Source organism: Trachemys scripta, chromosome 11 (assembly GCF_013100865.1).
Source record: "Trachemys scripta elegans isolate TJP31775 chromosome 11, CAS_Tse_1.0, whole genome shotgun sequence".
NCBI lineage: Eukaryota > Metazoa > Chordata > Testudines > Emydidae > Trachemys > Trachemys scripta.
This window is the reverse complement of record NC_048308.1, coordinates 34,929,390-34,949,926: the sequence shown is the minus strand read 5'-3', so window position 1 is coordinate 34,949,926 and position 20,537 is coordinate 34,929,390. Positions and strand designations below refer to the sequence as shown.

Here is a 20,537-nt window from a genome sequence, read left to right as displayed (position 1 = left end):
GCCAATGGGAGCTGCAGGGGTGGCGCCTGCAGACGGGGCAGTGCACAGAGCCGCCTGGCCGTGCCTCGGAGACAGAGGGGGGACATGCTTCCTGGAGCTGCTTGTGATAGGCGCCGCCTGGAGCCTGCACCCTGAACGCCCTTGTGCCCCAATCCCCTGCCACAGCCCTGATCCCCCTCCCACCCTCTGAACCCCTCGATCCCAGCCCAGAGCCCCCTCTTGTACCCCAAGCCTCTCATCCCTAGCCACACCCCAGTGCCCGCACCCCCAACCAGAGCCCTCCCCTCTGCCCCTGTACCCCAACCCTCTGTCCCAGCCCTGATCCCCCTCCCGCTCTCTGAACCCCTCAGTCCCAGCCCAGAGCACCCTCCTGCAGCCCAGAGCCCTCACACCCCCTCATCCGAACCCCAAATCCCCTGTCACACCCTGAACTCCTCATTTCTGGCCCCACCCCGGAGCCCGCACCCCCAGCCGGAGCCCTCACCCCCCCCGCATCCCTACCCCCCAATTTCGTGAGCTTTCATGGCACGCCATACAATTTCCATACCCCAATGTGGCCCTCAGGCCAAAAAGTTTGCCCACCCCTGATACAGACTGCCTATGCATACTTAATTCTACCCCCTTATGCATGAGCATTAGATAAGTAAATTTAGGAGCCTAAATCTCACTGAAAGTCAGTGGGATTCAGGTTCTGAAGTCAGATAATTTGGAAATTTTAATCACAATTCAGTTACATGATCACATACTATTTTTGCCATAGGACCCTGCCTCATTCAGTGGAGAGGATGGGCAGTGCTTAGGGAATGAGGCAGACGTTCAATATTTTTATCTTCATTCAGCTAGTGACCCCTGCCTCAGTTACTGAGTACTGTGCAATGAATGCAGAATTATTCATGTCCTCATAGTGTTTTCCAGGGCGATCCTCACTATAATATCCCCATGCCTCAAAATTGATTAATTTATCTTTTACTGAAAGATGAGAGATTTATTATTTCTAATTTTACAGATGGGGAAACTGAAACAAAAAGACTTGCCTGAGGCCACACAGTAAAAAAGTGACAAAGCTGGATTAGAATTCAGGAATACCTGACTCCCAACCCAGTGTTCATTTCTCCAGACCACTGCTAGAGATGCTGAGAGCAGCTACAGTTCCCATGAGACAGGGGTTCTGTGGGGAAAAAATAGTATCTGATTGTATAAATAAAGGCTGTATCATAATATTTACACACAAGAGGGCTGAATTAAGATTTCACAGGCAATTGTAGAGCTGGCATTTCCTAACTTTTGAGTGCTTGACCTTCCAACCTTAACATTATTTTAACATTTTCTTAATGTAATGTCCTAGATTTTTTTATTTTATTTTAATGGAAAAAGGTACAAACAAATTCTATCATGGGTAACTGTAACTCTCCCCTCACCCCCAATCAGGTTTGGCTGAAATTCCTTCCATACGTATGATTTCCATTTCTATAATCATGCATCATCAATGCGGTTTGAGCCCTGACTCTTCAGCAGTGCAGTAGTGCTTGAGCTAACTACATTGGTTATCAGCATAAGACTGATACTCAGGGACAGGGAGCGAGTGAGTGTGTGGACTACTCGAGTTATTTTGCTGGGTCTGGGAGGCTGTCTGTTTCCAGGGTTGCAGCTGCATTGTGCGCTGCTGCTGCTGCTTTGGTGGTGATGTGGATGCAGCCTTTTAGAATGTTTATGTTCAGTTATTATTTTGGCAAGCTGCCAAAATTTACCTGAGGAACACAAGTAAGAGATGGGAAATAACAATTTACGAATTTTGTAACTCAGCAAAACCTAGAGAGAATGTCATGGGACAAAGAAAAGGCATGTCTATGATCTTATGGATTTCTCTTTGATGACTTGAAAAGCCCTGCTGCAAATATTAGAAATGCTGGAGCACCTAAAAAAAGTTGCAAGAATCTGTAATCGGGAGTGTTAAGCAATTGAAATATAGGGGTAAATACTAGCTCCCCTATAATAAAATGGATTTGGTGCTTTCCTAAAGGTTAAGAAGTGTATCTCTTTGCATTCCTCCTCCCTGTTGCTTTTCAATCGGTGTTTTTCAACAGCAGTATTAAGTTTGGAAAGTGGTCTAATGATTAGTCATTGGAAGGTAACTGCACATTCAAAAAAACAACAACAACAAGGAGTCCTTGTGGCACCTTAGAGACTGACCTCACACTTGGTAAGGCAACTCCCATCTTTTCATGTATTTATACCTGCTCCTGTATTTTCCACTCCATACATCTGATGAAGTGGGTTCTAGCCCATGAAAGCTTATGCCCAAATAAATGTGCTTATGGCAGGAGGAGCCTGAAGTCTTTGTGGACTGAGGTTCTCCTGCCATCCCAGCTTTGTGGCCTTTTTTACTCCATCCCCACTTACTCAGGGAAGGGAAGAGGTTTCACAACTGAGCTGAGGCTGTGGGGTAGCTCAGGGAGGCCCTATCCCAAATTACTGTTTGGTTTGTGGTTAAATCTCTGTAACCTGGACTGGAACCAGTCAAATGCCTGGCATGTGAGAGCAGAGGGCAGGCAGTGTAGTGCTCCTCCCCAAGGAATAATTAATAAAACTGCGGTCTGCCATGTAAAGCCATCCCGGGTGCGTGAATAAGAGTGTCTGTGTGGGAAGGAAGAGTAAATGTGACACTGTGAGAGGGAGAGAATGGGTGAGTTATCTAGGTAGGTCTAGTTGTTGGTGACAGGTTCACATATGTCCCAGCAACAACAGCCTATTTCATAGGATGCCACCCTCAGACATCACAGAAACACAAAGAAAAGAAAAAGTAACAGTTCTCCCTAAACCTTATGCAAACACATTCAAATGCATTTTAAAGCATTAAATAGGCCATACAAGAAGACTACAAATAAGAAAAGCTTCAGTAGACACCTAGATAATCATAGTGTCCCATAAGATATTTTAATTATTTTTTAAAGAATCACAATTTCAATTTAAAGACATCGGAGATAATAAATTCTTTATTTTACCACATTCTCCCCATAAAAAATGTAAATGCCTTTTCATATTTCTGCATTTGCAAATCCATGATTTCCACTGAAATGTACCTCCAGCCTTAGACATAATCCACCATTTACTCTTACTTATATTTCATTTATTTAATCTTCAGATTCTGCCTTTGAATACACAAGTTTCCCGTTGACTTCAATGGGAACTGCACAAGCATACCCTCAAGGTAGAATTTGGCTTACCATGTGTAAATGCTGTGGGTTCTAACGTTCATGAGTAATAAAATGATAAACAGTGGCCTTTTGTAAAGTTGCCCTAATTTAACACCCTAAGTATGAGTACATTCAAACTGTAGCTTTATCTTGTGGTACAAAGTTTTACACTTACATTATTTAAATATCTCTCAAACAAACTCAGTTAATGCTGCTGTTCACTATCCATTGCTATTTTTCAGAGTGCACAGTATAGATGTGTAATAAAATTAATTGCACTAAGCCTTCATATATTCCAAAATCATTATCTTCAGCAACCATTTTTCATGATATATGATAATGAAGTAATAAAATGCAAAAACCCTTTATCTAAAACACTTGGAATGTGGTTTTATGTAGCATCTGGGTTCTTCCATGCAATTTTTGATCTGTTTAGAGAAGCTGATTAAATTTAAACACGAAGGAAACAGCAAACTCCTTCTCAAGTGAAATGGCTTAACAACGCTTCAAGTACAATATATGCCAAGTAATAGCAGATACTTTTATAATGAATTACAACCACAAAGACAAGGTTCTTACAATTCTTATCTATTTTCTTGTAGATCAGCTATAAGTCTAGATCTCTTTTCCACATTGAAAGTTTATCTACCTAAAGAGTATATAATTACAGTAGCAAATATCAAAGAGAAAATTACACTCTCTACGTACATTACAAAAACAATGTCTGTCAGTGATCATGAAATTAATCAGCACATTCAGCATGCCAAGTAACAGTATTTCCCCTCCAAGTTATCTAGTAGGTCATAACTCTTATACTACTATTATTACCTGTACAGATTTGTGCTCGTACTGGTGTTGACCAGTTTCCCATTTCTCAAATTGTTTCTTCACACTTGCTAAGCCACCAGGTACTGTACAGGTCTCTGATTCCTCTATAGCCTAGTGTAATAGATAAAATAGGTGTTATTTACCTGATACAGTAAGAACAGATGTTCATGGAAATAATTTTTTTCATTAGGGAATAGAAATAATTTGTGTATTTACCACTTAAATAACCATTGATTTCCAAAATTTGTGTAGCCACTTAGTGATAACTTCCACCAGCATATTCTACAAGCTCTGCTACCTCATTGTATGGTAGATTCTATATTTAACTAGTTCATACAAAATTTTGAATTTTTTTCTTGCTTCTCTGTAAGATACATTTTGATATCTGATATCTCACTATTGTTAGAACATATTGCAACTGTAGCTAGCACACAGAACCCATGAATATGAGTATATGTCATCATCATAATTAATAATAATAATTATATATATATAATAAACCATACATGACCAATTACCATATATATATATATATATATAGTATATTTCATAATAAAACAAACCCAAAATAAGGCTGTCAAAAATACTAAACATATAAACATTTAAGACCAGTTGTTAAAACATCACTGAGTCCCTGTGGAATTACTATCTCATTGATTTATAGAGAATAAAAACACACAAATAATAGACAGTCTATGGAATTCCCTTATCCAGAGCTTCTTCAACACCATTAACTGGTGGTGTAGAAGAGGTGCTGAGAGACAAGCAATAGATCCTGTTATATCTATAAATCCTCTCTTCCAAAACTAATATCCAAGGTACCAAAGGCCCCTGCATAATGCTAAGGATTAGTCATGTGTATCCAGCAATGTATAATACTGTTTGTATTTGCAAGGACTACTCCGGCATCAACACAGACAGGCTCAAACCTGCAGGAGGTGATAAACTTGGAGAACGGAGCAGTTATAAATTGAGATGCTGATAGAACTAGAGGGCTACTTATTAAAAAACAAACACTTTGGCTTGCCCTGGAACAGTGCAGACAATGGGTTACACCTCCTCACTCACTCTGACCGATAAGATGATGACCAATTACCATCCAGGTTTTTCCAGCTGTCCAGGGGAATGTAAGCCAAGGGTTCCAAATACGGGTCAAGCCTAACCAAAACAAAACAAAAAACGCTCCGCCTCTGCAGAATGGACCGAATGTTTATGATATTTATATTGTAAAAACTCCTTAATTTTTCTTACAGGTAGATAAAAAAGAGCAAATTCACATGGTAAGGTGAAAGAGTAATTGCCAAATAATTTAATTAATACCTTTTACATGTAAAATTACCTTTTTAATCTTATGGATTCATAAATTATGTTATATTAAATATGATGTTTTTCGTATTATTTAATGTACAAATACAAAATAAGCCTTGAAAAATTGTTGGCGCCCGCCACACTCTTCTGAAAACATGAATGTGCTACTGGCCACAAAAAGGTTGGGGACCACTGACTGTGATCCTCTAGTCCAGGGGTCGGCAACCTTTCAGAAGTGGTGTGCCGAATCTTTATTTATTTGCTCTAATTTGAGGCTTCGCGTGCCGGTAATACATTTTAACACTTTTTAAAAGGTCTCTCTATAAGTCTATAATATATAACCAAACTACTGTTATATGTAAAGGGTGGCCTGCTAGGACTCCAGGCCCGAAAGCAGGATGAGCAAGGGCTGGAAACCAAGATTGGCAGCTGAGGTGAGTGGAGTAGGTGGCTGGTAGGCCTGAGCAGGGCTGGAGGCCTGGACCCTGTCTGCAAGACAGCCTCCAACCGGAAGCAAGGTGAGTGGAGCTGCGCGGTAGAGACCCCTGCTGGCGAGGGGCCAGCAGCCAGAACCCCAGATCAGCGACTGGCTCGGCCTGCCGCCACTCTGGGGTTTCTGCCCCCAGCTCCTGCCAGCTGAGGTCTCAGGAAGGAACCTGAGGTTCCTTCACCCAGGCCAGCAGCAGGTGCTGAGTTGGACCAGCGGGGACCCGGCTGGCAGGAGCCGGCAGTGGGAACTCCAGAGCGGGACGGGATGAGCGGCTCAGCCCGACCTCAGCAGGAGCCACCGGTGAAAACCCCAGAGCCGCGGCGGGCTGAGCGGCTCAGCCCGACCCCCGCTCTGGGGTTTTGGCTGCAGGCTGCTGCCAGCGGGGTCTCAGCCCGCTGCCAGCCTGGGGTTCCTCCCCCCCCAAGCCAGCAGCGGGTGCTGAGTTGGACCCGCGGGGACCCCGGCTGGCAGGAGCCAGAAGCGGGAATTCCGGAGCGGGGCGGGCTGAGCGGCTCAGCCCGACCCCCGCTCTGGGGTTTCGGCTGCAGGCTCCTGCCAGCTGGGATCTCAGCCCGCTGCTAGCCTGGGGGAAGGAACCCCAGGACAGCAGCCGGTGCTGAGTTGGACCTGTGGCGCGACCCCAGCTGGCAGAAGCCGGCAGCGGGAACTCCAGAGTGGGGCGGGCTGAGCAGCTCAGCCCGCCGTGGCTCTGGGATTTTCACCGGCGGCTCCTGCCAGCCGGGGTCTGAGCCCGCTGCCAGCCTGGGGTTCCTTCCCCCCAGGCCAGCAGCAGGTGCTGAGTTGGACCCGCGGCAGGGTCCGCAGGATCCGGCAGCTGGCAGCGGGAACTCCAGAGTGGCGGCGGGGCTGAGTGGCTCAGCCCACGCTGCGTGCCAGGAAAAATCAGCTTGCGTGCCAACTTTGGCACGCGTGCCGTAGGTTGCCGACCCCTGCTCTAGTCTGACCTCCTGTATAACATAGGCCATAGGAATTCCCCAAAATAATTCCTAGAGCAGATCTTTTAGAACAAACATCCAAGCTTGATTTAAAAATTGTCAGTGATGGAGAACCCACCATAATCCTTCATAAATTATTCCAATGATTAATTTTCCCACCATTATAAGTGTATGCCTTATTTTGTAGCAATGGGATTCACTCATCCAAAGTTCTCCCTCAATTTCACAAGGTGCTGAGATAATTGTGTGACATTGTATATACAGATTAGTGCTGCGATATGACAGGTCAGCAGAACATAGGACAAATTTATGTCTAGACTAGTTTGTGACACCCCTGTAATTTGGTTTACATAACTGCCAATTAACTTGAGTTAACTCACACCTTTTTCAATACTCATCTAGACACTCCACAAGCATTTGTTCTAGGACTCCATGAGCCTTGTATAAACCACAAATATTTGTGTCCTATCAACTCTTTTAATGTTAGCATACTCTTCTGGATCTGGTTGTTACATCAGTGAGACCTCTGTAAAGTGTTCAAGTGAACTTCTCAGGAAGCCTGGCAAGATAAAAATGGTAAAAAGTAGTTTGCCATTTTCTCTGGTTTTTACTAGGAGAAAATCATTTAGGAAACTTAAAAAAAATACTCAGAGCTGTTAATTCCTTCCAGATATTTTTAAGGATCATGTAAATAGAGTGCAATATTTAGCATCTCAAGTCCAAAGTATCACAATTCACTTCTATTAAGTAGTTTTTTGATCATCTTTCTGTCTGTGCCCTTCTGCAAGGTTTCTGAGGTATTAATGATAAAGGAACAGGCCACTGAACCAAACATTGTATACCTGAGCTCCCACCAGCCTCACGTTTCAATTCTCTGTTGTTTCTCTTTCTGCTGTCCAGCATTTTACTACATTTTATAAATATATATAAATTGAAGTGTGTGTATGCACTAGTTCTCCTGTTCAAGGACAGGCTAGGTATACTTGGTCCTGCCTCAGCGCAAGGGGCTGGACTAGATGACGTCTCAAAGTCTCTCCCAGTCCTACTTTTTATGATTCTGTAGCATTGTCCAGTTTAACACTGCAGTAATTTCAAATTCCATAGTTTGAGCAGCCAGAGTTAAGCATTATTTTGAATACAATTTTATTACTTGCTGACTATAAAAATTGATAATAGTACAGAAACCTGTATTCTTCCAAAATCATAATTGGTTTAGCAGAGTGGCTATGTTGCTAATCTCTCCTTTCTATGTTGATTTAAATATTCCTAATAGATTTAGTGCATACAAGAGCAAAAAGAAAAACTGTACAACCAGTGAATTAAAATGAGCCTTCCAAAACATCAGTGGTATGCAAACTCTTATTCATAAGAGACTGAAATGAATTGGTAACTTTGCTGTGTAGGTGTTCGTAATTCAGGTTTTTAATTTTGTTCTACATAAAGATAATGTGGGCAAAATAGTGCGACTGCTTTTGTGAATAAGCGAGCAGAATATGGCCCTGTGAAAACAGAAATAGCAAATTATGAAGACAATTATGAAGATAATTGTGATGTTAAATAGAAGGCAATATCTTACATTAGCACAGGAGCTGCTGCGCTCTACTTTGGACACAGCTGCTTGATACATAGCCATTCTTTCCTTCAATGAGACAGAATCTTGGAAATCCAATGGCACACTATCACTCCAGTTTGTGTTTTCTTCTGAAAATCCACTTACAGGCTTGTGACAGCCAGCAATAGCTAAAAGCAAACATAATATTTCATATTAGGAGGTTTATTTTTATTATTAAATACCTGCTTTTTAAGGCTGAAAGAAAAGAAAAACTGTCTTCAAAAACAGATTGCAAGAGTTAACAATGTTATCCAATATCTATGGCAATATTACATCAATTCTAACTTATGAAGTATGAACTGCAGATAGTAAATTACGACTCTGAATCAGGTCCAAATGCCCAAGCCTTCTCCCAGTGAAGTCAACAGGCATTTCAATGGAAACAATGATGTTTCTTATTGAAATAAATATCACTTTTTTAAAAACTCTACTAAAATAAAGACTTTTCAACAAAAAAACATTTTTCTTGATAACCTAGCAAAAATATGTGGTCACCAGAAAACTTGAATATATATCCTTTTACACTATAAGCAAAACCACTATAACGCAATACATAAGTTATAATGGGGCAAATTCTATTTTAATCAATTGGGTTGCAAGGGAGTAACTCAGAGCAGAATTTGTCTCCAGTTTATTCATTTACTATTAATTGTTTTGTCTGCACTAGAGAAACCTCACTGATGATTAACTACTTTGACCTCACTCATAATGAATACAAACGCAAGTGAGTGTACAGCAGCTGAGCATTGCAGAGGTTTTCACTTAGACTATTACTTTACTCTGAAAAACTGCGTATCAAATGCAACACCTAAATTGCTGTGACTTCCTCAGTTTACATTGCACCCACAAAGTTGACACCTTTCCATTAAAAATGTGAATTGTCTCATCATAGCCTATTTATTAGCTCTTTCAAGATCTTCACTTGATATTTCATCCATATTATCTAAATCTCTACATTAGCTGAAGAAGATGTATTCCCTTCAGTAGAAGACAGCTTATTTTGAAATTTTCACCTTAATAATTTTGCAGCTGACCAAAAAAGTTACTTTGATATCTTCATATATTAGAACACCCTACAGTAACTGGTTCTTCAAGATGATGTCATCAGTGGCCTCATCTTTGCTGGTTAAAAAAGGTGCATTCTTTACCTTAGGGGTAACTAATGTGTCTGAGCTATCCCGAGGTAAAAACACAGTAAAGACAAGGCACTTTCATTTTATCATGAGGTAAACTAGGCAAAGTCAGCACTGTATGTACACCTCACCTAGTTTCCCTTGCAGTAAAACTAAAGTGCCTTTGTCTTCACTGCACTTTTACCTTGGGGTAGCTCACACTTGTTAGTTACCCTAAGATAAAGAGTGCTCCTTTTTTAGTAGTGAAGACAAGGCCAGTGTGGATTACACTGTAGATAAGTGAGCAGTGAGTCATTTGTGTGATAGAACGACATTGATCAAAACTAAAAGCTAAAAACAATAAGGGCCTGTGCCTGTTGGAAGTTTCTACTTTCTGTCTATTCAGTATGCGTCTCTTAGTATTTAAAATGGTTGGATATAGACAAAGGTTTTACAGCTTTTCTTCAACTTTATCAGGAATTTGTGCCTGCAGTATCTTACTGACAATCATTTCTTCCTGTAGTATATCACCAGGGAAGATCTCATGTTCAAAGCAAAATTCCAGGATGTAGAGAATACTGCTTGATAGCACATAGTGCTGCTTTGCTATTGCTTCTGTGAACATACTGCAACCTGACTGCATAAAATAAGCCGAATGGTTCATGTTTCATTTCTCTGGCACTTGTAAAGTAGTCATATTTTTCTCAGTGTAAAATCATTGCAATCCTACCCTAGAAACTGTCATGTCATATTGGCAGGTGAAATGTAGAGAACAATTAATTTAATTCAAGAGCAAGTACCAGTACATCTATCTCTTTTATTATTTCTAATTCCACATTTCCATTACACAAAAACTGCTTTTTGAGAGTCTGTACAAATTAATAGTAAGAGACTCGTTTTAATAATAAATAGGCTTTTTAACATGCTAGCTGCAAATGGCAGTGCCTTTGTGCAAGCCAGCACATCAAAATCCAAAATTGTAACTAGTTTAAAAACTATAGTTAAATTAGTCCATGCAGATTTCTGCTCATGTTCTGAAATTTCAAAACCCCATGAGGGTCAAATTTGGTATCAGATACATTACCATAAATTAGTGGGAATTGCATGTGTGAATATTAGGGCAGAATTTGCCCTTGAATTTTTTAAGATAATTTTTAAGCAAAAATATTGAAGAAGAGTAGCCTCTAAGCTTGTGAAATATCCAACCTAAATTTAGGTGAAATAAATGGTTAAAGGAGCTTAGTGAGTCAAGTCAATTTTTTCCAAAAAAATAAATCTACTTAATTTTTCTTTTTGTTTTTAAATATAAAAACACCATTTGAAAACTAGACATAGTATCTAGATTTGGTTATGACACAATACCTTAATGAAGGTAGAATATTCCTGTAAATGGCAAATAAAACTGAAAGTTGCTGTGGAACAAAGTTTTGCTTTTACAATGCAGCTCAGGTACTGAATGTCAAGTCAGAGACAGATAATATGATTAATTGAAGTGAGATTTGCACTCATAATGAAATTTAGGAAATCTAGCCACAGCAGCAGCAAAAGAGCTGCAGAAATGGGCTTACAGGAGAGAGAGAGAGAGAGAGAGAGAGATAGCACGCATATGGCTTTGTTTACTTTTATCTGGATGAAGGTGCAGTTCAAGGAAAATCTGGGAAGGAGAAGACCTTTGTATATGAACATGGAGCATGTACGATACTTTCTAAAGCGAGACAAGAGGATAAAGGACTTGTAGGAAGCTTTGCTTTGCCACTTAATACTCTCATTTCACTTTCTGCAATTATTTTCATTTAATAAAATCATTTGATGTGCTGTTTATGGGATTTTTTTACTGTCTGAATATAATAATGGTTTTGTTTTTTCTAAATGATATTGGAACACTAAAACCCAAGTGCCAATCACGGAGATAATCCACAAATTAGTGCTATATAGTCATGGTGATTTCCCTATTTGTCATCCCATTTACCTAGTAGTAGGGCAGAACCCTAAACAAACAAGCCCTGTGACATATATAGTTGCTTTGGAGATGCTCACTGTAAAGGAAAATATTTCACATTTTCATATTCTGCAAAAGATGAAAATAACGTTAGGGCATATGATTCTAAAGAAAGAACCTAGTCCTTGAAATGCAATTAATCTGCAGTTTTGAGCCGGACAAGAAGTCTCCCTTGTAACAAAGGATTTGTCCTTGGTTTTTCCAAAGGTGTATGAATGCAATCTATTCCCTTAATTGCTGAAGGAGAAGCAATTTTATGTTATATAGAGAAGAAATGTGTATATGTAAATAGCTTATTCTGTATGGCACACAATAGGAAACATGTCCTCCTTCTGAGTGAACTCTTGGAGAAACACACCAGCCTGGGGAGACTTTTCTATACCTATCAGAGCAAGAGTCTGTGTAAATGGCCCATAAGGACATTTCCTATTCAATTACATTTTCTGGGATTTCCTTTTATTAATTGAAAGTTACCGACACACTTCTTCAGTTATTAAGGAGAGAGGGATTCCTTTCTGCTAGTCTTTTTAGTATTTATCAGAATATAGTAGAAGAAACACACCTGACATACACATTTACACAAAGGGCCTTCCTTCTAAAATTAAAGCATTGTTTCAGTCCACAAAAGCAAGAACATCTGCTGGACATGGTTATTTTATTATGATTATTTAAGCCCTATGTTATCTCACTGGCAGCTAGGCATGGTCACAATTATATTTTTAAAATGCATACAAATACAGAAAGCCATTCTCAAAGGTAACCTAAAAACTACTGCTCCTACTGTGGCAAGGAATGCACCTGAAACTGGAATGTGTAATCCAGGGCCATGAAAGTTAAACCAAAAACTTAAACAAAATAAATATACCTTATATTGTACCCTGAAGACCAGAAAAGCCAGGGCCTGATGGGACCTCTTTAGGGGTAGAGTCTTAAAAAGACCCTTCACTTAGAAAGTTTTGACACTATTCCTACAACATTCACTCCTAGGAACTGACAAGACAGATAATGTTAAAGACCATGGGCTGAATCCTGAAATCCTTACTCTGTTCTGACTCAGGCAAAATTCCCATTGAAGTCAGTGGAAGTTTTACCTTAATAATAACTTAAGAATTGGGCCATATGTTCTTAAGCAAAACCAATTATTCTGTATAGCGCTAGTGTTTGAATTTGTACTCCTGCAAATAAAGCAGACATGAATACACAACAGGCAAGAAAAAGTAATACTTACCACATATATAGCACTTTACAATTTCAAAGCGCTGTACAAACATTAATCTAATATATGACAAAAGTAGTATATTGTCATGTGTTAACCATAACAATATGGTTGTAGTATGAGTTAATTGCTCACATAATGCTGACTGTCTCAGTTTCTGCATGGGTTGTCCGCTATCACTCAAGTGAAAGCATCTGTCTTTTTCAAAATACAGGACCTAGTAATCTTCCTCATTTGTTCTACTTCTACATGTTTTACATCTTCCTTCCAGATTGTCCATCTAACCTTCACTGAATACCTGAGTTACATGAACACCAATTTTATGTCAGAAATTTAAAAATGGGACGTTGAGCAATTTGTGTAATTTTCATGAAGTCTGGCCTTGCATTGGTTATCATTCTGTGTGGATACCGCTCTGAATGTGGTAGCTCATGTTAACTACCTCCCACCTATGCTCAGGGATTCATAAGTCGTCCATAGGGATATGCTGGGGGTGGGATTTAGCCCCAAAATATTTCACTTGAGTTGGCATATGAAGCAAATGCATGTTCCTTGCTCCATTGCCTGCATATATGTAACTCAGTAACAGAGAGCATGGAAGCAGGAGTTTGGAGCATCTCGGAAAAAGCAGCATAAGTGTATTAGCACCAAAAATACTTTTGTTGATGTTTTTCCTGTTCCCATCAGTTCATTAAAGGAATTGCATATACCTGACAAGATGCCTTAAAAATGCATCTTCATGATAGTTTTCCTTCTTGTAGATAAAGATGAAGAAAATATGATGTGAGCACCTATATTTAACAGTTCAGATCTAATACAATCTCAGTGCCTGGACATTTCACTTGTTCTGCTAGGGTTTTTCTGCACTGCACTGGAAAATTTGATTGAATAATGTTGAGTCCCTGTAAATAGGGCACTCCATTCCTTCAGGAAAGGGGGAATTGTAAGGGTCCAAGAATATAAATATAAATATATATATTTAGTAAAAGTCACTGGAATGTAGCTATTAATCCCGATACTTGTACTGCACATAATATCAGAGCATCCCTGAATCCCTCCACATCTCCTTTTCCCTGGATAATGTACGAGAGGGTATATGTACATCAAACCTGCCTTACTTTAAGAAATGCATTGTCTGAGGTTACAGAAACAGGTTTCAGGTGAGATAAATTTGGGTCCAAAGTGATGCTCAGTGGCCAGAGACAAGAAGTTGTGTTTTTAAAATTCCCTTGTATTTCTTTTGAACTTCTCAAAGATGGCGAGGTGATTGACTTGACCAAATGTCTTTCCCTTTTACGGGTCTCTGCAGAATTTACTTAGAAAACTTTAGTAGAGTACAAGAAAAGTTTGTCCCTGAGAGAAAAGTAAACATACACATAAATTACCTCAGAAAAGATTACAGTGGCATAAAAGCCTTTAGAACAGATTCCCATAACAATATGCGGTCTGAAATGGTACAAAGCTTCCTTTTCATTGATTTGAACTGTAATGGACTTGTTTAGGGTTTCGGTTACTATATCTCAAGGATGTGAAAAGGTGGTACTGTAAATGTTTAGCGTCTTCATCATCAATGTATAACCAATATGCTTATAATCTTCACCAAAAGAAACTGAGTATGTTGAGTGCGATGCTGGTAAGTCAAGCAGGTGCTAAAAATTATTTTAGTACTTCTCCTCCTTATCACCACTAGTTTGACCAAAATACCTCTTCCTCTGAAACATACTGCACCCTTACATAGCTAAGAGAAGTGATAATCATAACAATAAATTGAAATTAGGAGCAGAATACACAGATTATTCTCTCCTGTAATAAACAGCCAACTTTATCTAGGGTTGATCTAGTTTTTTTTAAAGCTGGCGTTATAATTTCCTCCTTTTCTTTCACTCTCATAAATTAACCCTGCAAGAGTAACATAATCAGACAGAGGAACTACAGGGCAAGGATTTATATTGGTTGAAGCACTCACATTACAAATAGAGAGGGGACAGATTGAAGTATTCAACCCAGGATTAATCCAGTCCAAAAGGTATCAGAACCTAATACCATAAAATGCAATACAAGGTGGGAGAGAGAGAAAAGAAGGGGCAGTGTGCATTCTGCTAGCTATTAAAGCTTACTAGTCCAGTCATATACTCTTACACTGCTCACATCCTGTCTTACTCATTGTGAGCATGCTTTGCCGCTCAACTTTGCTGTATCAGAACATTTTCTCAGCTATTTCGCCTTCTAAGGGCTTAAGGGAGAAGACAACCTTGCATAAATCTCTGGAAGTACAAATAACAATACATAAGAACTTTCCATGTACTTTGGGATGGCTGAAATTAGGTGATATATTGTTCCATCAATTTTTAAGCAAAGCTGCCTATTCATTTCTATTTATCTCAGAACTGTCGGAATGAATGACACAGTCCATGAAATGACTGTAGCTTAGGGTACTTATATGGCTCCCTTTACCATATTATATGAGCAGCTGACAATTTCTTAATGTATTTATCCTCATAACACAGGTAGGGAAGTACTATTATCCCCATTTCTACAGCTGAGGAATTGAGGCACAGAGATGGGGTGTGATTACAGGTCATGCAGATATACCCAGGCTAGCTTTAATCTAGCAAGCTAACTACCGGAGCAATGAAGCTGTGGTATCACAAGCTGTACAAGTCAGCCCCAAACCAGGGGTAATTACACAGGTTGTTAGTCCATGTTGAAGCTCATGCTACCATGGCTTCACTGCTCTAGTATCTGAGCTAGCTAGATTAAAGCTAGCTTGGGTATTTCTATGTGAGCTGTAATCATACCAAGTAAATGCATATAGACATACCTTGAGTGACTTGCCTACAGTCACACAGCAGCTTGTGGCAGATCAGTGAACTCAACCCATGTCTCCCAAGTCCCAGGCAAATGCCCTAATCACTGGACCAACCTTCCACCATCTCCGTACATGTATGTACACTCATAATCACATTTTCCATCTCCTCCTGTGATGTGCAAATAGAGGAGAGACTTCTACATTCAGATTTTCAAATCTTATCATGCAACTTTGGTAAAACGAGTTCCAGTTAGTGGGGCAGAGTTGAAAAGAGGTACCTAGACTCTGACCTCATAAGGGTGCCCCGACTGCCTCCTGGGAGAACAGCAAAAACACATGTGCTGTAGATAGAGCAGTATTATCAGATACTGAAAGACCAAGAAACCTGCAGCCAGGTCATCCTTACATTCCAGCCCAACATGTTTACAGTGTACAAACAGCACATATGTGGGAGTGCAAATGTGATGACCTTTGAACATTTATTCTGACTACTGTTGGAATTAGAGCATATTATTGTGCCCATTTACATATCAATGCATACATGACACTTGTTTCTGTGTTTGTATTTAGCATATTTAAAAATAGGGGAAACCAAGTTTCAAAGACGTGACTCAAGTAATTATAACAGCAGTAGTCAGAAAGATTGGGAATAAAACTCCCATGACAGAATAAAAATAGAAGACAAGCTTTGAACCTGTGAGCCTCCCACAATGCAATCAAGTGCATTGCCAAAAGCCTCAGAAAGACACCACATGAGCAGGTGAAAATTAAAACTGCAAAACTGTTTGCATGAAAAGCAAAACAAGCACATTTTGGGCTTTTGGCCAGTTCTGCTTTCTGCCAGAAATGGTTCCATTACTGCAGAGCACTGAAAAGCAGTATTTGTGGATGAAAACCAAATTTTCCCAACTGTAAATAGTGTTTTCTGCCTGGAGACAAACCATACAACTTGAGCTTTGTAGGCCTCAAAATAAAGTAAAATCCTTGCCAGTGGAGCTTCGTGGAACATCTCCTCTGATTCTACTTTGCGGTTCACAGCTTCCTAGTGGGACTGTTGATTATCCACTGGACTCCAGAAGTGGAATTGGCTCATATTATGCTACTACATCTTCAGCCACCAGCCTCAGCCTCTTTATTTAATAAGTTAAATCCTCACAACTCTTCTGAGGTAAGAGAGTGCTCTTCTCTGTTATACAGATGGCGAATAGATGGCAGAGGTGATGAGTGATTGTTCAAAGCCTTCTCTGAGCACTGAAGCTGACTCTAAGTTGAGGCCACTAGACATATTTGTGAGCTGGTGGCTTGTTCAACAATGTGTTCTCAGCCAGTGAGCTTAACAGCAGAGATTACTACAGCCATCAGCTACTATTGCTAAGCACTTAGTAAATTTGTAATTCTGATGACAGTTATAATGCACTACAATTGTGTCTCAGGCAACCCAGTGGCTGGAAGCAATGTTGCCAACTCTCACGATATTTGGTGTTTTCCTGATAGCTCCTGTTCCTTCTTCTTATTCTCCTCCTTGTGTTCCTTCTACCACAATCATAGGTTTTTCCAGTGTTGGGCACATGATATGGCCCAGTCTGTAGCCCTGGCAAGATCTTCCTCGGTTCATGGCTCCTCTACGAGCCAGCAGACCGACAGATTTTCCATGTTGTGTTTCACCATAATCACATGTATCTGGGTTGTTGCAATAGCCCCACTTCTGCATATTGACTTTTGATCTGCCAACTCTTGTTCAGAGGGGATTTAAACTTCTCCAGCTGGACCAATCCTGTTCTGCGCCTGTGGGAAGGCATTCCGCAATGTCAGTGTGCATTTTGATGTCCTCGTCAAGTATTTTGAGCCATGTGCATCACATTTACAGTCATGTAGCCATTGACGACACAGTTGCCAACTTTCACGTGGTAAATAAGTACCCCGACTTTCACAATAAGCCAAAAATCAAGCTAATCTAATTTCAAAACAAGCCAATCCCTAAGAACCCAACACTCTATGCGACTAGATCCCCCCTGGCATGCAGTCTGGGACTGTGGTGGGCCCCCTGTGCATCCCTGACTCTCTCACCCCTTTGCTCCTGCTTGCCGGGAGCTGATCAAAAAAAGAAGCAACAAGCTACAAGCCAAAAAACTAGCCAACAAGCTACTCACAAGCCAATTAAGCCAAAAACAAGCCCAATTTCTGCATTTTTTCCGCGGGTTTGGCATGTCTGATTGGTGATTTTTTTAAGCGGTTCTGTTAGGAAGGTTTTCTGCAATTCAGGTGGCCAACTTCCACTGTGTGGCCATGTAGCAGATGTGTGGTATCTTCACCCTGTCATAATTAAGACTACGATTTAGTTACAGGTATTTTTAATATAAGTCATGGACAGGTCACGGGCCATGAATTTTTGTTTATTGCCTGTGACCTGTACATGACTTATATTAAAAATACCTGTAATTAAATGTTGGGGAGGGGGGGGGGGAAGCCCACCTGGGTTGTTGCTGGGGGGTCATTTGGGGCACTGCTGCTGTGGGGGGGCGCCCGTGGCCAGCGGCACCAGCTGCCCTGGGCTGCCGGAGCAGGGGCTGCTCCAGCCAGCCGGTGGCTGCTGCACAGGAGAAGTGGTTGGTGTGGCTTTCCCCCGAGCTGCTCTAGCAGTGGTTGGTGTAGCTGTCCCGTGGGCCACCTGAGAAGCTGGCCCCGGAGCCTGCTGCTTGGGTGGCTCTGGGATCAACCACACTGGCCCCTGCAGAAGTCACGGAGGTTGCAGAAAGTCCTGGAATCTGTGACTTCTGTGACCTTCGTGACAGATATGAAGCCCTAGTCATAATTATTCCACTTTGCTTGAGACCACTCTCCTGATATCCAGTGGAGCCATTCCAGCAAGCACATAAAGGCTGTTCATGTTTGTTGGTTTTAGACATCCTGCAATCAGTGGCAGCTGTTACTCAGCACAGGGTCCAGCTTCTTTGCATGAGCCAAACTTTCCCACATCAGACATGCATATTCGGCCCTCGAAGTACTTGTGTGGGGGCTCTTAGCATTGCTGGGATGATTTCCCATTTTGCATTTGCAAGCTTCCTAAGCATGTTGCTCTGGGTGCTACCTTTGCCTCTTGTCTTCTCCACATGTGCTCTGAAGGAGAGTGCATGGCCTAGCATTACTCCGAGGCAGACAGGATTACAGCAGTGGGCAAGTGATACTCCATTCCAAATTATGTTAAGTTGTCTATTGGCCTCACAATTTTGAAGATGGAAGAGACTCACTTGTGTTTCGGCTGGGTTAGGGCACAACTGGTTCTTGATGTAACAGACTGAGAGCCCAGACAGCACCAATGTTAGTGTAGCTTCGATCTGGGCGATATCCTTGGCTTGGGCAGAAATGCATGGGTCATCGAAATAGACCAAACTTCTTGAGCTGAGATGGATCAGTTGATCATTCGTGTAGATGTTGAAGAATATTGGCAAGAGTATGTTCTCCTGTGGTAGGCCATTTTTCTGTTGCTGCCATCGGCTCTGCCTCCCACTACAATATAGCCCCTGTTCCTTCAGTTATGTGACTAAGTGAAAAGGCCCAGGTTGGGAGCAGTGGAGAGGGAGGTAGGCAGCTGCATGACATAGGAGTTGCTTTGGGAGGCACTGTGTGATTTACAGCATCTCCTGGATCTTCCCAACACACAGAGAGAACCTGCCAACTGCATCTCTTAGTAGGGGGCAGCAACACCTCATTCCTGCCTCCCCAGTTTGCACCCTATAACAGGGGTGTGACGGGTTGGATCACAGAAACCCCCTTGGGAGCTGCCACCAGATGTGCAAAGACTACCCCTGCTTCTGTTTTCCCTGCCAGCTCAGGANTTACATTATATTGACTTATCAAGTTTTTTATAAAACCATATAGACTGCACAACGTCACAAGGGGATGCTAGCAGAGATTGGTCCTTGCACTCAGATAAGGCCAGGCACCAGGATGCAGCTGGTCCCTGCACAGGAGAGTGTAAGTAGACAAATGGTTCCTTCTACCTTCCTCCCAGTCTGGCCCTCAACATTTGATTAGCAGAGATCTTTAAGCAAGTGAACCTTTATAATTTACATGCTGTACAGAGGTAACTACAGTGACACAAGAGGTGTGTTGAAGTGCACCAACTATAGGCCAAATCCAGCTCACCTTAATACATGATTCAACCCACTCACTCATTCAATGAGCTGAAACTTATGAGTCAGATGAGCAGGATAAGCCAATAAAGCTAATGTAGTGAGAGACAGAAGAGGCACATAAATAGATTGGAAAGGGCTTTTTTAAACATTAGTAATAGCCTCATCCTCTAGTCTTCACTTAGGATCTATGGGTTCATGTCCTAGGCTACATCTACACTGCATCTGGGAGTGAGCCTCCCAACCCAGGTCCACTGAATTGTATTAACAGGGGTTGAGCTAATGCACTAAAAATAGCTGTGTAGACATTGTGGCTCAAGCTTTCACACCTAGAGTGACAGGGTGGGTTTGAGAGCCCAAACTGCAGTGTCGACTACCAGTTACTTTTAGTGCACTAGCGTGAGTAGGGCCCTGCCAAATTAACAGTCCATTTTGGTCAATTTCACGGTCACAGGATTTTTAAAACCGTAAATTTCATGACTTCAGCTATTTAAATGGGACATTTCCCAGTGTTGTAATTGTAGGGGTCCTGACCCAAAAAGGAGTTGTGGGAGGGGTTGCAAGGTTATTGTGTGTGTGGAGGGGAAGGGTTTGTGGTACTGCTATCTTTACTTCTGTGCAGTGCTGCCTTTAAGGCAGTTCAGCTGGAGAGTGGCAGCTGCTGGCCGGGAGCCCGGCTCTGAAGGCAGAGTCGCCACCAGTAGCAGTGCAGAAGTAAGGGTGGCATGGTATGGTATTGCCAGCCTTACTTCTGTGCTGCTGCTGGCGGCAGCTCTGCCTTCAGAGCTGGGCACCTGGCCAACATCCGCTCCTCTCTGACCGCCCAGCTCTGAAGGCAGCGCAGAAGTAAAGGGGGCAATACTGCAGCCCACCTAATACA

The 20,537-nt window shown here is 41.4% G+C and overlaps 1 protein-coding gene across 1 annotated transcript in view; it reads right to left on the bottom strand.

Moving 5' to 3' along the window:
* The window catches only part of XIRP2 (xin actin binding repeat containing 2), a 151,217-nt gene that overhangs the window by 29,908 nt on the left and 100,772 nt on the right, over positions 1-20,537 (bottom strand). The window contains exons 3-4 of the mRNA XM_034786171.1: positions 8,353-8,516; positions 4,023-4,133 (exon numbers count right to left, since the gene is read on the bottom strand). Of these exons, the coding sequence (XP_034642062.1) occupies positions 4,023-4,133; positions 8,353-8,516 (275 nt within the window). The remainder of the gene's footprint in view (positions 1-4,022; positions 4,134-8,352; positions 8,517-20,537) is intronic.